General features: G+C 43.9%; 1 protein-coding gene across 1 annotated transcript; it reads right to left on the bottom strand.

Annotated features, from left to right (window-relative positions):
- Positions 1-828: 828 nt before the first annotated feature.
- Morf4l1 (mortality factor 4 like 1) lies at positions 829-23,403 on the bottom strand. The gene is made up of 12 exons (XM_013011955.1): positions 23,323-23,403; positions 19,509-19,595; positions 17,753-17,820; positions 12,330-12,416; positions 11,645-11,725; positions 9,580-9,605; positions 8,609-8,697; positions 6,881-6,982; positions 5,223-5,311; positions 3,219-3,391; positions 2,572-2,656; positions 829-1,561 (listed from the first exon to the last, which is right to left on the bottom strand). Exons 1-12 carry the CDS (start codon positions 23,401-23,403, stop codon positions 1,477-1,479), a joined length of 1,053 nt encoding a protein of 350 aa, XP_012867409.1. The 3' UTR covers positions 829-1,476.
- Positions 23,404-23,504: the final 101 nt, after the last annotated feature.

The raw sequence follows: 23,504 nt of genomic DNA, 5'->3' as shown, positions 1-23,504 counted from the left end.
ACCTATGGAAAAACCACAGCTAGACAAGCACATGGAAAAGCTGTCGGTCACGTGACCAAAAGAATTGTGTCAGTCAGTGGTGAACACGTGCTCTTAGAGTGAAGGGTGACAGGGTGAATATCAAACACATTTGTGTAAAGATGGCAGAAGAAATCTAGCCAAAAGCTGCTTTTTAAAAAAGCTGGGAGGCTGGGAAGGTGGCTCAGTGGTAGAGTGCTTGCCTTGCATGCATGAGGCCCTGGCTTCGAGTCTTCCGCACCACATAAGCAGAAAAAAAGGCCGGAAGTGGTGCTGTGGCTCAAGTGGTAGAGCGCTAGCCTTGAGCTGAAGAGCTGAGGGACAGCACCCAGGCCGAGTTCAGGCCCCACAACCGGACCAAAAAAAAAAAAAAAAGCTGGAGGGGAGGGAAGGGGCTGTGGGTAGGGTGAGCAGGGAAGAGCAGAGAAGTTCATCTGACCAAATACCAAAGGGAAGCTCTCCCCAAAATATGTACAGGGCAAGTGGCTGGAGAACAACTGTGACCAGGACAGCCAAAGCCCCTTCCCCCTTCCCCTGCACTGCTGCAAGTATGTCAATCACCCCACACCCTCACTTGAATTGCTAGTGAGCTCACTCCAAGGGGAACACTGCTCCAGTAGCTGTATCAATTGCAGGCACAAAGCAAGCTGACACAGGATAAGGGTGCACAGGGAACATGGCCATAGTGTGAACTTCAAACTTGTTAGCAGATGACCAAAGTGGCTGGGGCTTAGAGCTAAGAAGAAAAGCTAGTCAACTCCCCCTTCAAGCGGACGATGGTTTGGACACATCCATACACTCACACGGCTCTTTGAAATTTAAAGAAAAAATTTTATTGAAGGTCTGAAAAACAACTCCTAAAAGATTGGACTTTTCCAGAAAACCGTAGCTACACAATGCATTGCGTCTATCATGTTAAACGTGCATTAGACACAAAATACAAAAACCATGAGACAAGCCACCAATCTTCAACAACTGAGCGGATGGAGTGCGTGGGGAGCGAGGGTCGCGAGGAGAGGACGGTCTGTGCGTGAAGCACCATGGAAACAAAACAAAGCACAGCGGGCGAGGTGCGGCTCTACACATGATCGGGCCTTTGGCACTGGTCAGCGTGGTCACACGGCGTTAACACGTATTATCAAAGTGCGTAGTGTCAAAGGAAGAGACCACCAGCATGGAAGCAGCAGTGTCACCGAGGTGACACTGCGACAGCTGTCTGTTGTCCTCACTGGATACACTGGTAGCGACTTGGAAATGAAGAAAAGAAGAAAAGGAAAAGGAGTGGTAACCCCTTTTATTTTCTCTGCTTAAAATGGAACGAAACAATGATCAATTCTGTAGTACACTAACATCTTCAAAGTACACCGTCTGTACAAGAGGAGGATTAGGAACGTGTCACACACATCAAACACGTGCGCACGCTTGCAACAACGTGTTCCACAGATCCCACATGAGCGCTCACACGGCCTTCCGGTGGTACTCAGGGGGGGCCACTTCATAATCGCTGGCACTAAACAAGGTCGCAGAATTCTTGGCCAAGTACCTAAAAGTAAATATTCATTTTAAGGCTTTCAAATTTCATTGCATGGACACACACCTCTCCCTGCACATACAAGGCTTTCAAATTTCATTGCATGGACAGTCACACCTCTCCCTGCACATACATACAAACTACACCCAACACGGCTCTACGACCCAGGAAGTGAGCAATCACAATGCCCACACAGAAGACAATGGAAGAGATGCATGCACACAGGAATGAAGTCCAGCACCCCCACCCCATCTCCCACAGCAAATAGGCAGCTGAAAGCCACAATTCAACCACCACCATCCTACTGCTAGGCAGTAGCGCTACCCAAAACAGAGGGGTTTTTTTTGTTGTTGTTGTTTTTATGTTGGTCCTGGGGCTCAAACTCAGGGCCTGGGCACTGTGCCTGACCTTTATTTGTGCTCAACCTAGTGCTCTACCACTTGAGCCACAGCTCCATTTAGCTTTTTAGTGGTTAGTCGGAGGTAAGAGTCTCACTAACTTTCCTGCCCAGGCTGGCCTCCTACGACAATCTTCAGATCGCAACCTTCTGAACAGCTGTGAGCCAGCAGGGCCCCGCTCCAAAAGGAAGAGTGCTTAGGTGCTTCCTACAGCTAGGAACAAAGGCGTGAACCATCACTGCCCGCTCCTTTGCTCACTGCCTGTTATTAAGCGCCAGTCCTTGCTGGTGCTGGTGGCTCACGCCTGTCATCCTCGCTGCCCCCCGAAGCCAGCCCAGGCAGAAAAGTCCACAAGAATCTCCTCTCCAATTAACAACCAAAATGCTTTGAGCAAGAAAGCACAGGGACAGTGCCCAGGCCAAGTTCAAGCCCCAAGAATGCAGCCCTCAAATACACATGCATGATGAAAACCCCTCAACCACCCTACATTTCTTCTCCACCATTTGTATGACACCCATCTATCTAGTCGCCATCTCCGGACACCTGTGTCTCAGTATGATTATGTATCTGCCAACTTTCAGTAGACATAACTAATTCATATTATTACTACATGCAATTACTCACTTGAGGAAATCATGAAGATAGTTCAGTAATAATGCCAGGCTCTTCTCATCCAGCGGAGTGTAGGCCAGCATCGCTCCAATGCGAACTGCACGCACAGAGAGCTGAGTGAGTTACTGACTGCCCAGGGCAGAACCACAGCGTTTGGCCTTACCATCAGCATTTGCTTTCAATTCCATCATTTTAAAACTCCTTGGGGCTCCAGAGTCCCTGCCTATGGGGCTGGGAATGTAGCTCAGTGGTAAGAGTAACTTACCTGCTTAGCATGCTTGAAACCGTGGGTTTGAGTCCTCAGTACCACACATACAGAAAAAGCTGCAAGTGGCACTGTGGCTCAAGTGATAAGAGCGCTAGCCTTGAGCACAGAGAGACTCAGGAACAGTGCCCAGCCCCGAGTTCAAGCCCCAGGACTAGCCAAAAAAAAAAGAAGTCCCTGCCTGGTAAGAGCAAGGGCCTGTTCAAAACCCTGTACTGCCAGAGAACTACCTCTTGATATTTAAAACCAATTTTGCTGTATTGAACCTTCTAGGGCCAAGTTCCAGTTGGAAAGGAGTGGGTTTAGCCAGTTACTTTTAACTTGCATTCGATTATTCCAGAAAAACAAACTGTGCTCCAATGCCCCGCCAACTGTGCTCCAATGCCCGGCTTACCGAACAGTCGCAGGAGGTGGGGCGCTCCATACACGTGGGACATGGGCGCGTCGGGGTGGTCGGCGAGGATCTCTGCGTACTGAGGCCTCTCAAACTTGTAGAGCAGCTGGGTGCCCAGCATCACATTAAAGTACTCTTTAATCCCAGCCACAACTTCATTCACGGCGTACTCCCTTAGATGCAACCACAAGCACTCATGATCCACGCAACGCTCCTCCACAAAAACAACTACTACAACTCACCCAACTCCGGGGGATGACTGAGCTAGCGGCATCAACTGCTGTGACCTTTTCCTAAATGACTGGACAAGAGCATGAGACTAAAAATACACAAAGCCACGCACCAGTAGCTCACAGCTATAATCCTAGCAACTAAGGAGGCTGAGATCTAAGGGTCATGGTTTGAAGCCCATGAGACTCCAATTAACCAACATAAAGCTGGAAGTGGAACTGTGGCTTCAATGGTTAAGAGTGCTAGCCTCAGCTGGGCGCCGGTGGCTCACGCCTATAATCCTAGCTACTCTGGAGCTTGAGATCTGAGGATCACAGTTCAAAGCCAGCCCGGGCAGGAACATCCGTGAGACTCTTATCTCCAATAAACCACTAGAAAACCAGAAGTGGGGGGCTGGGAAGGTGGCTCAGTGGTAGAGCGCTTGCCTTGCATGCCTGAGGCCTGGTTCGATTCCTCAGCACCACATAAGCAAAAAGAAAAAAGCCGGAAGTGGCGCTGTGGCTCAAGTGGTAGAGCGCTAGCCTTGAGCTGAAGAGCTGAGGGACAGCGCCCACGCCCTGAGTTCAGGCCCCACAACTGGACCCAAAAAAAAAAAAAAAAGAAAACCAGAAGTAGTGCTGTAGCTCAAACGGTAGAGCACAGCCTTGAGCTGAAGAGCTGAGGGACAGCGCTCAGGCCCTGAGTTCAAGCCCCATGACCGACAAAAAAAAAAAGAAGTGCTAGCCTCAGGGACAGTGCCCAGACCCTGAGGTCAACCCTCAGGACCAGCACAAAACAAAAAAGCTACAAGTGTGACAAACTGCAACTCTCAAAACAAGGTTTTTATACTTGAAAATTATCCATTTTAAATGATTATGTACATACCTACATAATACCTTCAAGTGCCTAAAATCCAACTATTTAGACACTAAGAAAAACAACAGCTTGTCAGAAAATCCCTATCAAACCAGTGAATATTTCACTCTTTTTTTTTTTTTGGTCGGTTGTGGGGCTTGAACCCTGGACCTGGGCTCTGTCCCTCAGTTCTTCAGCTCAAGGCAAATGTTCTACCACTTGAGCCATAGCACCACTTCTGGTTTTCGGGTGATTAATTGGAGATTAGAGTTTCACAGACTTTCCTGCACAGGCTGGCTTCAAACTGCAATCCTCAGATCTCAGCCTCCTGAGTAGCTAAGATGAAAGGTATGAGCCATTCTAGCTTGCTCATTTCTTTTTTTCCTTTGTCGGTTGTGGGGCTTTAACTCTAGGCCTGGGCACTGACCCTCAGCTCTATCAGTTCAAGGTTAGCACTCTACCACTTAAGCCACAGCACCACTTCTGGTTTTCTGGTAGTTATTGGTAAGAGTCTCACGGACTTTCCTGCCCAGGCTGACTTTGAACTGTGATCCTCAGATCTCAGCCTCCTGAATAGCTAGAATTACAGGAATGAGCCACAGGTACCCAGCCAGCTTGCTCATTTCTGATGGCACTAATTCAAATTAGAAATTGCAAATGTGGGGCTGGGAAAGTGGCTCAGTGGTAGAGAGCTTGCCTTGCATGCATGAGGCCCTGGGTTCAATTCCTTAGCAATACATAAGCAGAACAAAGCCAGAGGTGGCGCTATGGCTTGAGTGGTAGATCTCTAGCCTTGAGCTGAAGAGCTGAGGGACAGCGCCCAGGCCCAGAGTTCAGCATCCACGACCGACCAAAAAAAAAAAAAGAAATTGCAGATGTTTGACACTTAAAATAAAGGAAAACTATCTTAAGGTCTACTTGAAAAAAGTATACTCTTACTTATTATCTGTGTTTCCTCTAGATTTCTTATAATTTGCATAATCTTCTAGAATGGAATCCACATTCTTCTTAGCAGGAAGATAAAAGAGCTAGAAAAAAAAAAAAAAAACTTCAATATAAATGCCTTAAAAAAAAAGTATATGTAGAGTAAGCCTTTGTGCAAATGTAAGCAATTAGCCAGGCTCTATCCAGAGGCTGTAATCCTAGCGACTCAGGAGGCTGAGATCTGAGAATCATGGTTTGAAGCCAACCTGCGCAGGAAAGTTATGCCTCTCATCTCCAATTAATCAGCAAAAGCCAGACTGGAGACATGGCTCAAGTGAGCACCAGTGGTGAACAAAGTCAAGCAGTACACACAAGTAGTGAATAATAAATTTACAAAACAGACACTATTCGGCAACTGAAACATGGTTTTGTGACTGAGCATGTTTTGTGACTGAGGAAGAAGAACTCCATTCCAATAGAATAGCTGAAAACTGGGAATCAAGCTGCTATGCTATGGCTGCCTCTCTACAGACTGTAGCAAAGCAAGCGGCCTCTCCCCATCGAGTCCTCACTGCGTGAGTGACCAAGGCCGAGCCAAAGCCAGACCAGACCCAGTCTACAACATTACTGCAATTCTTCACTCCATTAAGTGGACCCTGAAAAACATGTCCTGGCTCACACACAGCGGCAGAGCCATAGCTTAAATATTGGCAGCTTAGCTGCATAACCGTAATCTACAGCCAAAGAATTCAAGTCAGGGGGCTGGGAAGGTGGCTCAGTGGTAGAGCGCTTGCCTTGCATGCCTGAGGCCCTGGGTTCGATTCCTCAGCACCACATAAGCAAAAAGAAGCCAGAAGTGGCGCTGTGTCTCAAGTGGTAGAGCGCTAGCCTTGAGCTGAAGAGCTGAGGGACAGCACCCAGGCCCAGAGTTCAGGCCCCACGATCGGACCCCCAAAAAAAGAATTCAAGTCAGGATTCACACTGTGTTCAGCCTCTGCGCCCAACTGCTAGGTCTCCCAACTTCTATAACCAACAACATCAACGCCTCCGCCTCCGCCTCCACCTCCTCCTCCTCCACCTCCACCACCACATCCCCACCTCACCTAAACCGTTTATCCTCATTTAAAGAAACTGAGTCCAGTTCAGGGTCAGTGGTTCGGGTTTGTAATCCTACTAAGAACACAGATTTCAAGGGCCGGACTCAAGCAGAAAAGTTTGCTAGACTCCACCTCCAAATAACCAGTAAAAAGAAGGTATGATTCAAGAGGTAGCACATTGTCTAGCAAGCCTGAGTTCTTTAAACCCTAGGACTAAGCCCACCAAACTTCTTTTTCTGGGTTTACATGACTGAACTCATTAGGCCCCTGTTAAATATCCCTATACTATGAAAGACCTCAATTAGACTCTGCTTTCCTCTGCAGGTGATGCTGTGTGTGATTATATTCTGTCAGTATGTTCATTTTCAGTGACAGAAAACACATGCGCATTGTCTAGCATTGCTCTGAGTTCCTGCCCCAGTAACTTCCAAATAAGAATTACCTCAACTAATCACACCGTTGTGTATCTCATGTTACTCCTTCTGGATGTATCCCCCACAGCAAGCCCTCTTTTACTTTTTTGCTAATAAAAACATAGGCATGCAGCTTATGAGCTTGTCTAGTTCTTCAATGTACCTGTTTCTGTCTGGTAATTAAGTCCCAGTCATCCACAAGCCATGGTTTAAGCTCTTCAGGAATCTTCACTTTAACTTCAACTCTGTTCATAAATGTTTCTTCCTAAATAGAAAATACAAAGAGAATAATAATAAAAAAAATCTTTCCTTGTTTAGATAGGACTCTTTAAAGAGGGCTTTGTTAGTTTCTAGACACTAGAAAACATTCACACAGCTGGAACTGACATTTAAAACCTAAGAGACTATCGTGCACCTAGGAAAAGCAAAAAGGACTACGCTCTTGCCTCCTACTATCCACTGAACTAGCCGCCCGTGAAGACCAAACTTCTTTAGTGAATTTCCTTCTTTCTGGAAATGAACACCCAGACACCATATAATTTAACTCTTTTCAATTTTATTGTTGATATCCAAATAACTATCCCAAACATGACTATCTTTAAAGGAACATCTTCAATTCACAAAAATCAATTCAGTATACTGATTCTTTATTAAGTCTTCAAAATATGTCCTAAAGTAACCATTTTAAGAATATAAGGATCTCATTAATTTTACATATTGGCAGCTACATAAGCTATTTCAATTAAAACTTAAAAGTCCTACTTTTCCAGCTTACTAACTTTGGAAATCATAATTGAAACAGTAAAATTAGAAATAACATTGTAACAATTCTAGAGTTTTTTCCTCACACATATGTGGAACTGGAGTTAACTAACAGTAATACTTTGGAAAACCAAGCACTATGTGCTATGACTAAAAATTCTAACAGGTTATATTAAAAAAAAAAAAACTTGCAGGGGGGAGGGACTAGCTGGGGAGGTGGGAAGGAAGGGATGGGGTAGGGGAAAAGAGTAGGAGGCAACAATGCTCGACAGGAAATGTACTCATTATCTTACCATGTAACTGTAACCCCTCTGTACAGTATTTTTAAAATAAAAAAGTATTAAAAAAAACTTGAAGGGGGCTGGGAAGGTGGCTCAGTAGTAGAGCGCTTGCCTTGCATGCATGAGGCCCTAGGTTTGATTCCTCAGCACCACATAAGCAGAAAAAGCCAGAAGTGGTGCTGTGGATAGCCTTGAGCTGAGGGACAGCACCCAGGCCCCGAGTTCAGGCCCCATGACTTGACAAAAAAAGGGGGGGGGGGGACTTGTAAAAGATGGGCACTGGTAGCTCACACTTGTAATCCTAGCTACTTAGGAGGCAGAGGACTGACATTCAAAGGAGCTACTTATCTCCAATTAACTACCAAAAAAAAAGCTGGAAGTGGAGCTGTGGCTCTCTAGTGGTAGAGCGATAGCCTTGAGCAAAAAGCTCTTGGATAGGGCTGGGAAGGTGGCTCAGTGGTAGAGCGCTTGCCTTGCATGCCTGAGGCCCTGGGTTCAATTCCTCAGCACCACATAAGCAAAAAAAAAAAGAAAAAGCCGGAAGTGGCGTTGTGGCTCAAGTGGTAGAGCACTAGCCTTGAGCTGAAGAGCTGAGGGACAGCGCCCAGGCCCAGAGTTCAGGCCCCACAACCGGCAAAAAAAAAAAAAAGCTCTTGGACAGTGCCCAGACCCTGAGTTCAAGCCCCAGGACTGGCACATACACACACAAAAATGATTTTTACAAACCAATTTGCAGCCACGTGAGGTGGTAGCACCCCTGTAATCACAGCACAGGGGAGGAGGATGGGGACAGCCTCAACACTGCGAGACGCTACCAGAAGAAAAAGAGAAAGTGCAAAAGAACTCACATTTTCAACAGTAGGATCCACCCGAGCCCTTTTCTTCCGAGGAGGCTGGGGTGTCTCACTGGTACTGCCACCATCTCCGTTGCCAGGTGCTATGGAAAAACAGGGGTCAAGAATTGGTTAAATAAGAATTGTCATGAAATCTAACATACCTACTTTCATTATTTGCCCACTACAGAAATTATACTAGAGAATTAAGTCATACTCCTAATCAAGAAGAAACTCTAACAGATCTACCTATTTAATATTTAACAGAGCCATAGTGACATCACCGTCTTCCATTTATTAAAAATCCTATCTCTTATGGAGGAGTCATTAAGACGAAAGCAGACAAAAGCCAGTGGCTCACACTTGTAATCCTGCTACTCAGGAAGCTGGGGGCTGATGATCATGTTGTTCAAAGCCAGGCAGATCAGAAAGTCCCTGAGACATTCTTAACTCCAATTAACTACCAAAAAGCCAGAAATGTCACTGTGGTTCCAAGCGATAGAGAACTAGTTTTGAGCACAAAAGCTCAGGGACAATGACCAGGCCCTAAGTTCAAGCCCCAGGACCAGCCTATAAGAAAAAAGAAAAAAAAAAAAACTAAAGCAGATGAATTTGAAAAAAGGGGACCCATGGGAGAGACAAGAGAGGGTGATGTGTGTGAATATAATGAACTGTATTCACACACGTGCATAAAAATCTCACAGCGAAACATTATCTAACGTGAATAATATATGCTAAAAATGAAGACAATGTATTTTTAAAGAGAAAACTGAAACACATGAAATAACTGAATTTTACAAATGAAAAATCAAGGCTAGGCTTACTAATACGTATACATCTACAACATTGCTGCTCTCTCACTTAAGAGCATCAAAAACATTACAACCCTACTCCAAAATGTTAAGTTCTTTTAAAAAGGGTGATTTCAAACCGCAAACATTCTAAAGGTAAAGTGAGGTTAATTTTAAGAAAGCTAATATTCTTACTTTTCTGCTTATTCTTTTTGGTTTTCCTGAAAAGAAAAAGAAAAATTATAGCTTAACAAGTTACGTTCAGCTAAATATCTTTATAAGAAAAGGGATTACACATGAATATTAACTTATTAATTCCACACAAGGTTTTGTTTTCCCCAATTATTTTAACATAGTTTTTCCCAAAAACTACTTTGGATTTTAAATTTGCGTATTTGTTAAATGTTACTCCCTTCACATTGGTCAAATCTCCCGTCATCTAATTATCTCTTTCCCATAGCTAAAACAAAGCTGGTGTCCATCTAGCTCACCACTATTAACAACCTAGTTCTTGACTACCCAAACCAGAAATTACTAGCTTTGCCTATTTAAGTTCTGAGCAGGTACCACGAGTTCACCTACAATCCTAGCTACTCAGGAGGATGTCAACTTTTCTAATACTAGTATTTTTAGAGCAGCATTTCTGAATCAGATTAAACCATGTACTTTACTTGCTTATATCAATAATATAAAGGACCAAAGGAAGCCAAGAGTTCTCACTCTCCATTTTTACACTTACTCTCTACTGTAAAATTAAAAACACTGATACAACTGGCTTCAACTCTGAAGAGTCTAGGGAAATGGTGGAGTGTTTTTGTCTAGCATGCACAAGGACCTTGTTTCTATCCCCACCACCACCCACCCAAAGATAGAAGATCTGGAACAATATTTTAGTGGACCCTAGTAGTAAGGATTCCTGAACATTCCTGCTCCATCTCATTTGCTCTTTTTTTTGCCGGTCTTGGGGCCTGAACTCTGGACCTGGGCACTGTCCCTGAGCTCTTCAGCTCAAAGCAAGCGCTCTATGGCTTGAGCCACAGCGCCACTTCCGGTTTTCTGGTGGTTAATTGGAGATAGGAGTCTCACGGTCTCTCCTGCCCGGGCTGGCTTTGAACCATGATCCTCAGATCTCAGCCTCCTGAGTAGCTAGGATTACAGGCGTGAGCCACCAGCGCCGGCGCGGGAGATTCCCTTTGACTAGCAGCACACCACCAAAGGCACAAACAGGTAGCTCAGCAAATTTGTGATCTGGCTGGGTGGTTCAGCTCATGCCTGTAATCCTAGCTACTCAGGGGGCTGAGATCTGAGGTTTGATGCACAGGCAGGAAAATCCCTGAGACACTTATCTACAATTAACCATCAATAAAGGCAGAGGTGGTGCTGTGGCTTCAGTGACAGAATACTAGCCTTAAGCAACAAAGCTCAGGGACAGCGCCAAGGCCAAGTTCAAGACACATGACTGGGTGGGACAAGATGTAATCATTATGTTCTCATATCACTAATGCTTAAAAATTGTATTATCTGCCATTCCAGCCAAGCGCACAAACTTTAGGCACACACCACGTACACATGCATGACCCATACTACAGGATAATGACCTACATGTCTAGAGTTAACAGGTTTTGGTTTTTTTTCTTAGATTGTTTTACCTATACACATTTCAGCATTACTAAAAAAGTAAACTTTGTTCAAAATTTACCTCAAAATTTGTCTTGCTGGTAACTCAATACCACCTTAAAAGAAAGTATCACATGCATACACATGTAACTTATAAGGATTCTCAGTGCACTTAATGCCACCCAACTGCAATAATGGTTTAATGAAGCACTGGGGTGGAGTCACTAAGGAAAACCACAGACTTGTGCAATTTTTCGTGACTAACAATCTGGTAACGGAAAAGCTTTATTAGCCTTTTTAAAGTTCCAACACTTCAACTTTCCACAGTCTTAACTTGTGAGATTTAAGTTTAACTTACTATATAAAACTATATGTAGGGGACTGGAAAGGTGGCTCAGTGGTAGAGTGCCTGCCTTGAATGCATGAGGCCCTGGGTTCAATTCCTCAGCACCACATAAGCGGAAAAGGCCAGAAGTAGCACTATGGCTCAAAGTGGTAGAGTGCTAGCCGTGAGCAAAAGCAGATCAGAAACAGTGCCCAGGCCCTGAGTTCAAGTCCCAGGACTGGCAAAAACAAAAAGCAAAGTAACAAAAAAAAAAAAAAAAAACCTGCATGTAATGGAAGCAAAGACAGTGCCCCTTACACTTCAACACTCTTCTGCTGCAGGCCGGATGTCTTCTTTCCCGGAGCCGCCCCTCTCATCTTCCCCTCCGCATACTGCTCCCTGCGAAAGTAATTTCAGTATGGTTAAGGAAGCACTTGGCTAGCAAACACAATGGTGCTAGTGTGGGTCCATATGGACTTGGACCCCACATTCCTGATCAGGGTTCCCTAGCTCACACACATTCTGGCACACTTTTATTCTTAACTCTTAACAAATAAGACACAAGGGATTTACAAAAATCAAGCAAAAAAAAAAAAAAAGTATGTCAGACTACCAATTCTAAAGTAGATGCTCTAAATTGATGACATCTAACTAAAAAGTCCAGTTACATATATTTTGGAATTCACTAATCACAATGTTTGCTTTTAATCTGACCCTCTTTCAACATTATCATCTTTAAGTACACAGCTCAGCTTTGAAATTAAGGCAGTCTTTCTGGGTCTCTCTACCCCAGTGTGTTTTCAGACATGAGTTAATGTGGATGTTTCTCCTGTTTCCCTGTCCAGTGTACTTTCCACAGAACCCAAGAACAGCCGCAATAGCAGGATTCATCCCTTTATCTAGAAAAGGCTTATCTAACCACTTCAAGTCAAAGCCACACACGGCTGACAGGTGACAAGAACCAATCGCACATGATTTCATGGCTCATTTCTCACAAACTTACTGATTGGCCTTTTGAAGTTCTCGTTGTTTCTGCAGATTGGTGTCCACGTACTTGAGTACTCTGCTCTCTGGAACCCATTCATCCCAGCTGAAAGAGAGCAAAACACCATCAAAATCAGCCCCCATGACCAACTCTCCTCTCTGCTGCAATAAGCCATTACAGACCCAGGAGGTCAGAGTTTGGATTTCTCAATCACTTGACAAATTGGTACGGCAGATCCTTTCTCTTCATGAAAATGGAAAATGCAAGGCCATTTCACTCTCAGAAGCACCATTCCAATATAAACTGCCAGAATCCAAAAAGAGGTCAATCCCATCATTTTTACAAATGGCCAAGAATGTGACACCTAAGCCTTACCAAATGAAAATAACCAATGATGAATGAACAATAGTCCCTACCAAACTAAAAACAGGAGGCTGGATGCTAGTGGCTCACACCTAGAATCCCAGCTACTCAGGAGGCTGAGATCTGAGAATCATGTTTTAAAACTCTTATCCCAATTAACCACCACAAAACGGGAAGAGGAGCTATGGTTCAAAGTGGTAGAGTGCTGGCCTTGAGCAAAAAACTTCAGGGACAGTGCCCAGGCCCTGAGTTCAAAACCATGACCAAAGTAACAACAGTACCTACTTTAAAGCACGCTGTGAACAGAAATATGCACAAGACACTTGTGACACATTCTCTTCTCAAGGTGTTAAGAGGAGCACATTTAAAACACTACAATACTCACCATCCAGGCAACTGAGCTGTTTGGGCATGGAAGAGTGATGGCTTACCAAACCACACCATCCCTTACATAGGTTCACTCACAAACGAATACACTAACCTCCCAGGTTGACTAGAAGAAGGCTTTCTGAACACTGTAAAGGTTTTGGAATCTATTATTAAAATCTTAGTAAGGCATTCTGGCACTTTTATAAAATTCCTTCCATTTCCAATGCTGGTGTGGTTTTATTTTCCAGAAAAAAACAATATAAAACAAGACATTTTTTGGAGTGTCAACACTCCTTGGGCTGTCTTCCTCCCGCTGATGGAGCTCCATTAGTGCACAATCAGGTAAACGCTCAAGGCAATGTGTTTTAATTTCTCACCTCTGACCTCTTATGGACTGTAGCCAGAAGGAAAACTAAATAGAAAGCATTCTTCAACATGATTTCCTAGAGAAAACTTTAAACATGCATTTACCTAGAGGTCAGGAGGGGATGGTGCACTGAGGGAGCTCCTTCAGGAACTGGAAAAGGGGCTACAATATCCTCACGTGTCTTCAAAGTTTTTTCAGAGCGCCTGGGCCTCACAGCACTTCTGATATAGACAGCATAGTACAAAGTGATCTCAGTAACTAGCTCCAGAATTTAGCTTAAGCTTTAAGATTTACTTACAAATGGAATTATCTGAATGTCTGGTTCAACCTACTTCAGTAAGGTTTCTGAAAATCTAGAAATACACTAGTTTTGGAAACAGTAAACTCAAGTTTTAAGAAAATACTAATCTGAGAAACTAGAATGTTGATGTCCGAATTTTTTTCCAAAATGAAGATCTTTCTCTCAATTTTAATACTGTATATCAAGGGAGCTAACTTGACGATTATCGGGACAGTTTATTTTACCTTATAATCCCTTCCCCCCAAGATACAAAATTCATCTAAATAAGCATCTTCACATAAAATCCAATGGGTTCTAAGTTTCCTTTAAGTGCAGAGTTGAAATCCCTTCTGAATCAAAGTGAAATAAATGGACAACATTGTTTGTTCTGAAGTTCTCTCTGCTAGAATAACAGCAGACAGCTAAACCAGCATATAGATCAAGCATATATGGATGTTAGAATTTCCCAAAGGAAGCTTGTCCTTCCCAGTCACAATCTATGGAAACAGTGTCAAGCACAGAATACAAAACACTTGCTATACATCTGAAGACCCCTGCCCACCCACTTCCAAAATAAATGTAAAGGCTTCTTCCAAAGTTTATCTCGAAGGTTAAGATGGCCCTTTGCAAAATTATACATTTACAAACCAATCCACCACAGAAACTGCTGATGTGTGTTACTATCAACCTACCATTTCCCCAAGTAGAAAAACTATGCCAAACTCTCATTTACCAGACTATGACACACCAAAGAAATCAACAGTATTTGAAGTAATGAAGTCTTATATATGGTATCTTTGCAATTTCTAGTAAGGTACAAAAACCAGTCTTAAAATAGTCTTTGAGTTGTACGTTTAACTTTATACAAACTACCTACTAAATAATTGTATGCAGTTATTAAAATGAAATTTCTAAAACAACTTTTTTTTGGATTAAAAAAAAATTTTCCTGGGCTGGGAAGGTGTCTCAGTGGTAGAGTGCTTGCCTTGCATGCCCAAGGCCCTGGGTTCGATTCCTCAGCACCACGTAAATAAAAAGAAAAAAGCCGAAAATGGCACTGTGGCTCAAGTGGTAGAGCGCTAGCCTTGAGCAGAAGAGCTGAGGGACAGTGCCCAGGCCCAGAGTTCAGGCCCACGACCAGACCAAAAAAAAAAAATTTCCTGTGCCAGTCCTAGGGCTTGGATTCAGGACCTGGGCACTGTCCCTAAGTTTTGTTTTTTTTGGTTTTTTGTTTCTCAAGGTCAGTGTTTCACCACTTAAGCCACAGGTCCCTTTCCAGCTTTTTCATAGTTAATTGGAGGTAAAGAGTCTCACTGACTTTCCTGCCCAAGCTGGCTTCGAACTACAATCCTCAGATCTCAGCCGCCTTTAAGTACCTAGGATCACAGGTGTGAGCCGCTGGCATCCAGCTAAGAGAAAAATCTATGTTTTTAAGTAGTTGTACAAAAGAAAGACTAACACACCTTTAAAATTATGCAGGAGATGGAGCAGAGCAGGCCTACTCTACAGTCTACTGTTTGTAGACTCCAATTTCCTCTACTAACAATATGCATACAAGACTGTTTCCTATAGGAAATAAGAGGTTTGCATTACAGCACTCTCAATTATCTGGTGTCAACAGAAAATCAACATGTAAAATAAACTAGAAAAGCCAAGAGCTGGTGGCTCATGCCTGTAATCCTAGCTAAGGAGGCTGAGATCTGAGGATCATGATTCAAAGCCAGCTTGAGCAGAGAAGTCCTTTAGACTCTTATCTCCAAAAAACCACCAGAAATCTACAAGTGGCACTCTAGAAGTGGCACTGTGGCTCAAGTGGTAAAGCACTACTAGCCTTGAGCTAAAGAGCTGAGGGACAGCACCCAGGCCCAGAGTTCAAGCCCCATGACCGAACAAAAACAAGAAAAAGGCCTAGGGATCAGAGGTGTGGCTCAGTTGGTAGAACACTAGCCAATGAGCAAAAGTATCTGTCTGTGGGAGAGAGGGATCAGGAGAGAGAAAAACTGAGGGGGGAAGAAGTGATGCTGTTCAACAAGAATGTACTCAATACCTGACTTATGTAACTATCACTTCTGTGTGTGTGTGTATATATATGTATTTTTTTTTTTTTGTCATGGGGCCTGAACTCTGGGCCTGGACACTGTCGCTCAGCAATTTAGCTCAAGGCAAGCACTCTACCACTTGAGCCACAGCACCACTTCCAGCTTTTTCTGCTTATGTAGTGCTAAAGAACCGAACCCACCTTCCCAGCACCTACAATAAAAATTTTTTAAATAAAAATAATACACTCTAACAAAAAAAAAAAATCAATCTAACATTTCATTTATTTGAAGAGAAAGCTGAGATGCTTAAAAGCCACAAGGTAAATTTTCCTGTTTCCTAGATATAAGAACTTATTTCAGATCACAGTTTTAACTTCTGAAACCCCAGAAGATAGTTCTCTTCACTATTTTCCCAAATTCTCAACATTTAAAATATAAGACTGGGATCAATTTCAGTTACTGCTTAAGAAAAAAAAATCCAAGTTATCAGAATTTTATACACTGACATTCCCACCTTTCTACAATTATACTAATGGAAGAAACATTAACCAATTTCCTAACTAAGAAGTAAGTGGGGGGCTGGGAAGGTGGCTCTGGTAGAGCGCTTGCCTTGCATGCATGAGGCCCCAGGTTCAATTCCTCAGCACCACATAAGCAAAATAAGCCTGAAGTGGTGCTGTGGCTCTAGTGGTAGAGCGCTAGCCTTAAACTGAAGAGCTGAAGAGCTGAGGGACAGCACCCAGGCTCAGAATTCAGGCTCATAACCAACAAAAATAAATAAATAAAAACAAGTTGTTACCAGAAGAAGGAATCATATAAAACAAGATGAATTCTCAGGGCCAATAAACATAAAGCCTTCCCTCCAGCTGGGTGCTGGTGGCTCACACATGTAATCCTAGCTACTCAGGAGGCTGAGATCTAAGGATCATGATTCAAAGCCAGACCTGGAAAGTCTATGAGACTCTTTATCTCCAATAAAACACCAAAAAAACAGACGTGGCATTATGGCTCAAGTGGCAAGGTGCTAGCCTTGAACTGAAGAGCTCAGAGACAGAGCTCATACCCAGAGTTCAAGCCCCACAACTGACCAAAACAACAACAACAAAAAACACAACAAAACATTTCCTCCACACACTGGAATAAACTCATCAAATCACAAGGCACCACCCAGGTACCAGAGAATGGGTCAGGTGACAAAGCATTTTAGAGAAAACAACTTGTAAGAAGAGTCACTGGAAATGTCATCTTTAAAGGACAAAGCAATATCAAACTACTTTAAAAGCCCTCCTAGTAAAAACTTTAAATCAAAAAAAAAAAAAAAAAGACTTGAGCTAATTAGATGTGGTTCTTTGCAGTTCCCATGGAGAAGAGGATCACTAAGGGCTCTGCTGGCTAAGCAGTAAACTGTATTTTATGTTTTTTATTGTAAAATTAGTGTGCAAAGGGGTTACAATTACATGAGTAAGGTAATGAGTACATTTCCTATCGAGCATTGCTATCTCCTCCTTTGTTTTTCCCCTACCATCCCTTCCCTCCCCCAAATCCCCACCTCCCCCCTCCTCCAAGTTGTAAAGTTCAACTATATTGTTTTGTTGAATTCTATGCGTGGCTAAACCATATACTGAAAGCCACAAGAAACCACTTTCTATGAACATTTTGTTCCCAAACTATGTGAGTTGGCAAACGCTATCATTTCCAAGTCAATTTTCATCCTTTACCTAGGTAGGAAATCCAATTAGTTTTCAGTATAACTGCTTAAAATAACACATTAGTCAACTAGGTGTGTTAAGACCAAAACCTCAGGCTATCCTAAAATGCACCAAAATCTTCAGATTGTGCTGGCCTGCCACACATCATTCAACCAGGATAGGTGAATTTAACATACACAAGAACACAGGAAATATTCCTACTGGAAGAATCTAGTGAGATAAAATAAAAATGCTGACTACTAGAAATAGCTCACCATTGCTTCAGCGTTATTATCACTGCACAAGAATTCGTTTTTGAAAGATCTAATACTCACTTTTTATTCCAACCACTGTAATGTATAAAGTACTTCACTTGCTTGTCCTTTATGGCAACCTTCACACACTGGAAGGAAGAAAAAACTCAACTTAGAGAAAGCCATTCTACTATTAACTTTTTGGTGGATAAAATAAAAACAACGAAATTTAAAAACAGTGATAAGCTTCATACAAAGTTTTATTATTTATTGAGCAGAATGGGTTTTGAACTTGGGGATTCAAGCTTGATAGCACACAGGCTCTACCATCTGATCCACACCCCATCATTTCTTGCTTTAGCTTGCTCTTCACATAGGGTTTCCATTTCCATGATCCTGACTGTGTAGCAGGGAGTACAGGTGTGCCAGGCTTGATATTGACATGGGGGGTGGAGACCTGTCTCTGCCCACTATGACTTCAAGCTATGATCCTGCCTATCTGTCTCTGCTTCCTAAGCAGCAGAGATTACAGACCTGTGTGTGCACTGGTTCCCAACTCCTGTCTTCTCCTCCCCCTACTCTTCTGTATTGCAGACTGCATCTCTCTATGTGGCCCAGGCTGGCCTTGAACTCACAAACCTTCTTTGTGCTGGGATTATGTGAATGCTCCACCACTTGTTCAACCTCAAGCCAAGAACTACAATTTTTTTTTTTAATCTGATCAGCTTCAATACACTGATTTGTTTCAGAAGGTCACCTTAATTCCTAAAAGCAGACAATTGTAGGAAAGTAATGATGAAAAGTAATGACTATTTGATTTTTAAAACTTAAAAAGTGTTCAGGAGAGAAAAACCAAAAGAACAAGTTCTTTTCAGAGTCATTTCAAACATTATCCCTCAGTGATGCTTCGCTGCCAAGGAAAAAATAATCTGTCAAAATTCATGAAACACTGAAGAACATATGATCAAATAGACTCAACATTTAATACTTGTAAAACACATGTTAAGGGCTGGGAATGTGGCTTAGTGGTAGAGTGCTTGCCTAGCAAGCATGAAACCCTGGGTTCATTCCTCAGTACCACATACATAGAAAAAGACAGTAATGGCGCTGTGGCTCAAGTGGTAGAGTCAGCTCGCCTTGAGCAAAAGAAGCTCAGGAACAGTGCCCAGGCCCTGAGTTCAAGCCCCAAGACTAGCGAAAAAATTAAGAAAAAACAAAAACACTAAGTCAAACATGATTTGTGAAGGTGGTTAACCAAAACTGACCTTATTAAAACAATTATGCTAGCCTGGCACCAGTGGCTCACGCCTGTAATCCAAGCTACTCAGGAGGCTGAGATCTGAGGATAGAGGTTCAAAGCCAGCCCAGGCAAGGAAAGTCCATGAGACTCTTATCTCCAATCAACCACCAGAAAACCAAAGTGGAACTGTGGCTCAAGTGATAGAGCGCTCGCTAGCCTTGAGCTGAAGAACTCAGGGACAGCGCCCAAACCCAGAGTTCAAGCTCCAGGACTGATTAAAAAAAAAAAAATTATGCTGCTGGGCACTGGAGGTTCACATCTTTAACCCTAGCTACTCAGAAGCTAATACCTGGAGGAATTCAGTTTAAAACCAACATGGGCAGGAAAGTCCTGAAGACTGTCTCCAATTAACCAGCAAATAAGCCTGATGGAGGCATGGGTCAAGTGGTAAAGCACCAAGCTCTGAGCAAGAAAGCAACGGAGTCAAGAGCTCCAAGGCTCGAAGTTCAAAGCCCAACCACCAGCACACAACCTCAAAAAGGATCACATCTGGCTAGTAATTTTGGCCAACTTTCTTGAAAAAAACCATCTTCGTACCTTTGCTTCATAAAGAAGAGGCCCATGAAAGCACAGCACTCGCTCACCTGCAAAAATAAAAAAACGATGGATTAATGTGATCCCAACCTAAGACAGACAGTTGAAAGCAAAATTGCTTAAAATGGTTAAGGCTACACAGGGAAGCACCTTAGAACGAGCTTCCACATACCCACTAGGCTCTTTCAGTGACAGATCAAGTAAGGTTAGCTGGCTTGTTCTAGTCAGATTACTAGAAATGCTTTTTTCACATGTTCCAATGCCATTTTCTCACTATGAATCACTGAGATGGATTTTTGTACACTACCCTATGTTCATTCATACTTTTAGTAAGCAGACACAAAGCCCTAGGTCTTTGGGAGTTACACCTTACCTTCAGTCTTCCCTTAAGACTTGAAAAGCCAAATGATACCTCCTCAAGGACTACAGTGAAACTTAAAAGCCATTTCTGTCTGTTCATCAAAGAAGCAGGCAGGCAATTCTTGATAGAACCTCAACACTTCACACTTTTTTTTTTTGTCAGTCCTGGGGCTTGAACTCTGGGCCTAGGCGCTGTCCCTCAGCTCTTAAGCTCAAGGCGAGCACTCTACCACTTGAGCCACAGCACCATTTCTGGTTTTCTGGTGGCTTACTAGAGATAGGAGTCTCACCGACTTTCCTGCCTGGGCTGGCTTTGAACTGTGATCCTCAGATCTCAGCCTCCTGAGTAGCTAGGATTACAGGCGGCGAGAGTGGCAAGCTCCTGGCTTAACCTCACACTTTTTTTATCTCCAGTCCACTTTGTTTCAACACAACCCAGTGCAACTAAAGATTCCAAAAGGGCCAGCTATTTTGTACTATAAAACTAAAATTACCTACAAGTCTAATTCTGAAGAAACGATGCAACAATAAATATGCTCCAGTATTTTAGTTGTTAAGCATAACTCAAAAGATAGTCCTTAGCCGGGCGCCAGTGGCTCATGCCTGTCATCCTAGCTACTCAGGAGGCTGAGATCAGAGGATCACAGTTCAAAGCCAGTGTAAGCAGGAAAGTCCGTGAGACTCTTCTCTCCAATAAAAATCACTAAGCCCGGCGCTGGTGGCTCATGCCTGTAATCCTAGCTACTCAGGAGGCTAAGATCTGAGGATCGTGGTTCAAAGCCAGCCCGGGCAGGAGAGACCGTGAGACTCCTATCTCCAATAAACCACTAGAAAACTGGAAGTGGCGCTGTAGCTCAAGTGGTAGAGCGCTCGCCTTGAGCTGAAGAGCTGAGGGACAGAGCCCAGGCCCAGAGTTCAAGCCCCACGACCGACAAAAAAAAAAAAATCACTAGAAAACCGGAAGTGACACTGTGGCTCAAGTGCTAGAGCACTAGCCTTGAGCTGAAAAGCTGAGGGACAGCGCCCAGGCTGAGTTCAAGCCCCTCAACTGACCCAAAAAAAAAAAAAAAAGATATTCCTTGATTCTGATAATTGTATGGGAAATATGAACATCTATTTCCCAACATATCTATCAGGTCTTTCTGTGCCCCAAAGTGCTGAGTACTAACAAACTTATAATAAGGGACTTGGGAGGATCACAGAGAAGGAAGTATCTGGAAAGTACAAATCAAACCAGAGATTGAGACCGGCTCTCAGACATATTGGATAAACATCATAAAAGCTGAAGAGGAAAAATCAAATGTATATAACTACAGTGTCAAGAGTTCATCCCTTACAGGATACCCAATTCTGTTTGTTTATTTTTGGGTCCGATCACTCTGGGCCTGGGCACTGTCCCTCAGCTCTTCAGCTCAAGGCTAGCACTCTACCACTTGAGCCACAGCACCACTTCTGGCTTTTTCTCCTTATGTGGTGCTGAGGAATTGAACCCAGGGCCACATGCATGCAAGGCAAGCGCTCTACCACTGAGCCACCTTCCCAGCCCAAGGATACCCAATTCTGATAAATAATCTTTGGAATAATTTACTTTTTTCCTGAGTTTTTTTGGTTGGTCATGGGCCTTGAACTCAGGACCTGGGCCCTGGTCCCTGAGCTTCTTTTTGCTCAAGCACTCTACTACTGAGCGACAGCTCAACTTTCCGTTTTTGAGTTGTTAACTGGAGATAGCAGTCTCACAGGGTTTTTCTGCCTGGTATGACTTTGAAGTGTGAGCCTCAGATCTCAGCCTTCTGAGTAGCTAGGATTACAGGCCTGAACACTCTTTTAGTTTTTTTAAGTTTTGTTGTTTTTAGATGTACAGAGAGATTACCATTTCTTAATTCAGGTAATGAGTAATTTTTTTTTTGGTCAGTTGTGGGGCTTGAACTCTGGGCCTGGGCACTGTCTCTCAGCTCTTCAGCTCAAGGGTAGCACTCTACCACTTGAGCCACAACACCATTTCCGGTTTTCTGAGTGGTTTATTGGAGGTAAGAGTCTCCTGCCTTTTTCTTGCCCTGCTGGCATGAACCTGGCTCCTCAGATCTCAGCCTCCTGAGTAGCTAGGATTACGGGCATGAGCCACCAGCACCCAGCATGAGTACATATTTACATGACAAAGTCACTTCTTCCTTTGCTTTTCCCCAGTTTCTGGAAGTTTTTCAAACTTGTTATATATAAAACTTGTTCCAGGGCTGAGAATGTGGCTTAGTGGTAGAGTGCATGCATGAAGCCTTGGGTTAGATTCCTCAGTACCACATACACAGAAAAAGCTGGAAGTAGCCCTGTGGCTCAAGTGGAGGCCTGCTAGCCTTGAGCAAAAGAAGCTCAGTGCCCAGGCCCTGAGTTCAAGCCCCAGGACTGACAAAAAAATAAATACTAAGTGACAAACTTATTCTATAGCTCATCCAGAACCTCTAATTAGTGAGAATCTCCCAGAATAACACCTAGTAGCTGTGTGCATGCATCAATGTGTGCATGTTTATACACCTGGGCTTGAACTCAAGGTATCAAGCTCTTAGTAGCTTTTTCCCAATCAAGCTTCACCACACCTCCATTTCTGGCTTCTGGCTGGTTTAAGGATAAAGGTTCACCGACTTTTCTGCCTAAGCTGTCTTTGAACAGTGATCCTCAGATCTTAGTCTTGTGTGCCACCGGTGCCCAGTTAGATGTTCCCTTGGGAACATCCTCTTTGGCTACTGAATTTCCATCTTAGTCCTAACTTCAGCCAAAACACTCTGGTCGACCCAAAAGCCAATAAAAAAAAATAACTTTCAGGGCACTATTAGTCAAGTATCATTGCAATTTCCCCATAGGTTTTAAAAAAAGAAAAAAAAAAAGCTGGGCACTGGTGGCTTATGCCGTCCTAGCTACTCAGAAGGCTGAGACCTGAGGATCGCGGTTCAAAGCCAGCCCGGGCAGGAAAGTTCCTGAGACTTCCAGAAAACTAGAAGTGGAGCTGTGGCTCAAAGTGGTGAAGCCTTGAGCACGTAATCACCACCACCACCACCTCTCGGACAGAGCCCCAGGCCGAGTTCAAGCCCCACGACCGACCAAACAAAAAAACAAACAAACAAAAAAAAAAAAAAATAACAGGCGCCCGAGGCCCTAGACTTGAATACGGAAAAGCCGTTAAAGAACCTTTCCAGTGGTTGGGGTTTCTGGCTTTTTTTACTGACTCTTTACGAGCGCGCGTGCGCGCGGCCATGACCGAAGAATCCGGACGCGGCGGCGGCTGCCACGCAGAGCCAGACGAGGCCTCGGGGCCGCACCAAACAAAAATACAAGCAACCCCCGCGCATCCCTCCCACCCGGCTCCGCGTCGGCCCCACCCACCCGCCTCTGCGCAGGCGCAGCGCGCGCGCGGACGCGGTGCCAGGGGAAGGTGGGGAGGAGGACGGGGGAGGGGGGGGTGACGAGCGGGAGGGGGGGCGGGCAGGCGCCGCGGCGGCCCCGGTGGGGGTTGCGCGGGCAACTCGGGGGCTCGGACGCTGGCGGCCATGTTGGCGCGGCCATCTTACCATCGCCATTTTACAAACGCAGTTTTTCTCCCGCCCCGAGGCTCCCGGAGGCCCATTCCCCACCCCACCCCCCACCCCCATG

Source organism: Dipodomys ordii, unplaced genomic scaffold (genome assembly GCF_000151885.1).
Source record: "Dipodomys ordii isolate 6190 unplaced genomic scaffold, Dord_2.0 Scaffold15, whole genome shotgun sequence".
Lineage (NCBI taxonomy): Eukaryota > Metazoa > Chordata > Mammalia > Rodentia > Heteromyidae > Dipodomys > Dipodomys ordii.
The sequence above is the reverse complement of the archived record's forward strand: the minus strand, read 5'-3'. Positions and strand labels throughout refer to the sequence as shown.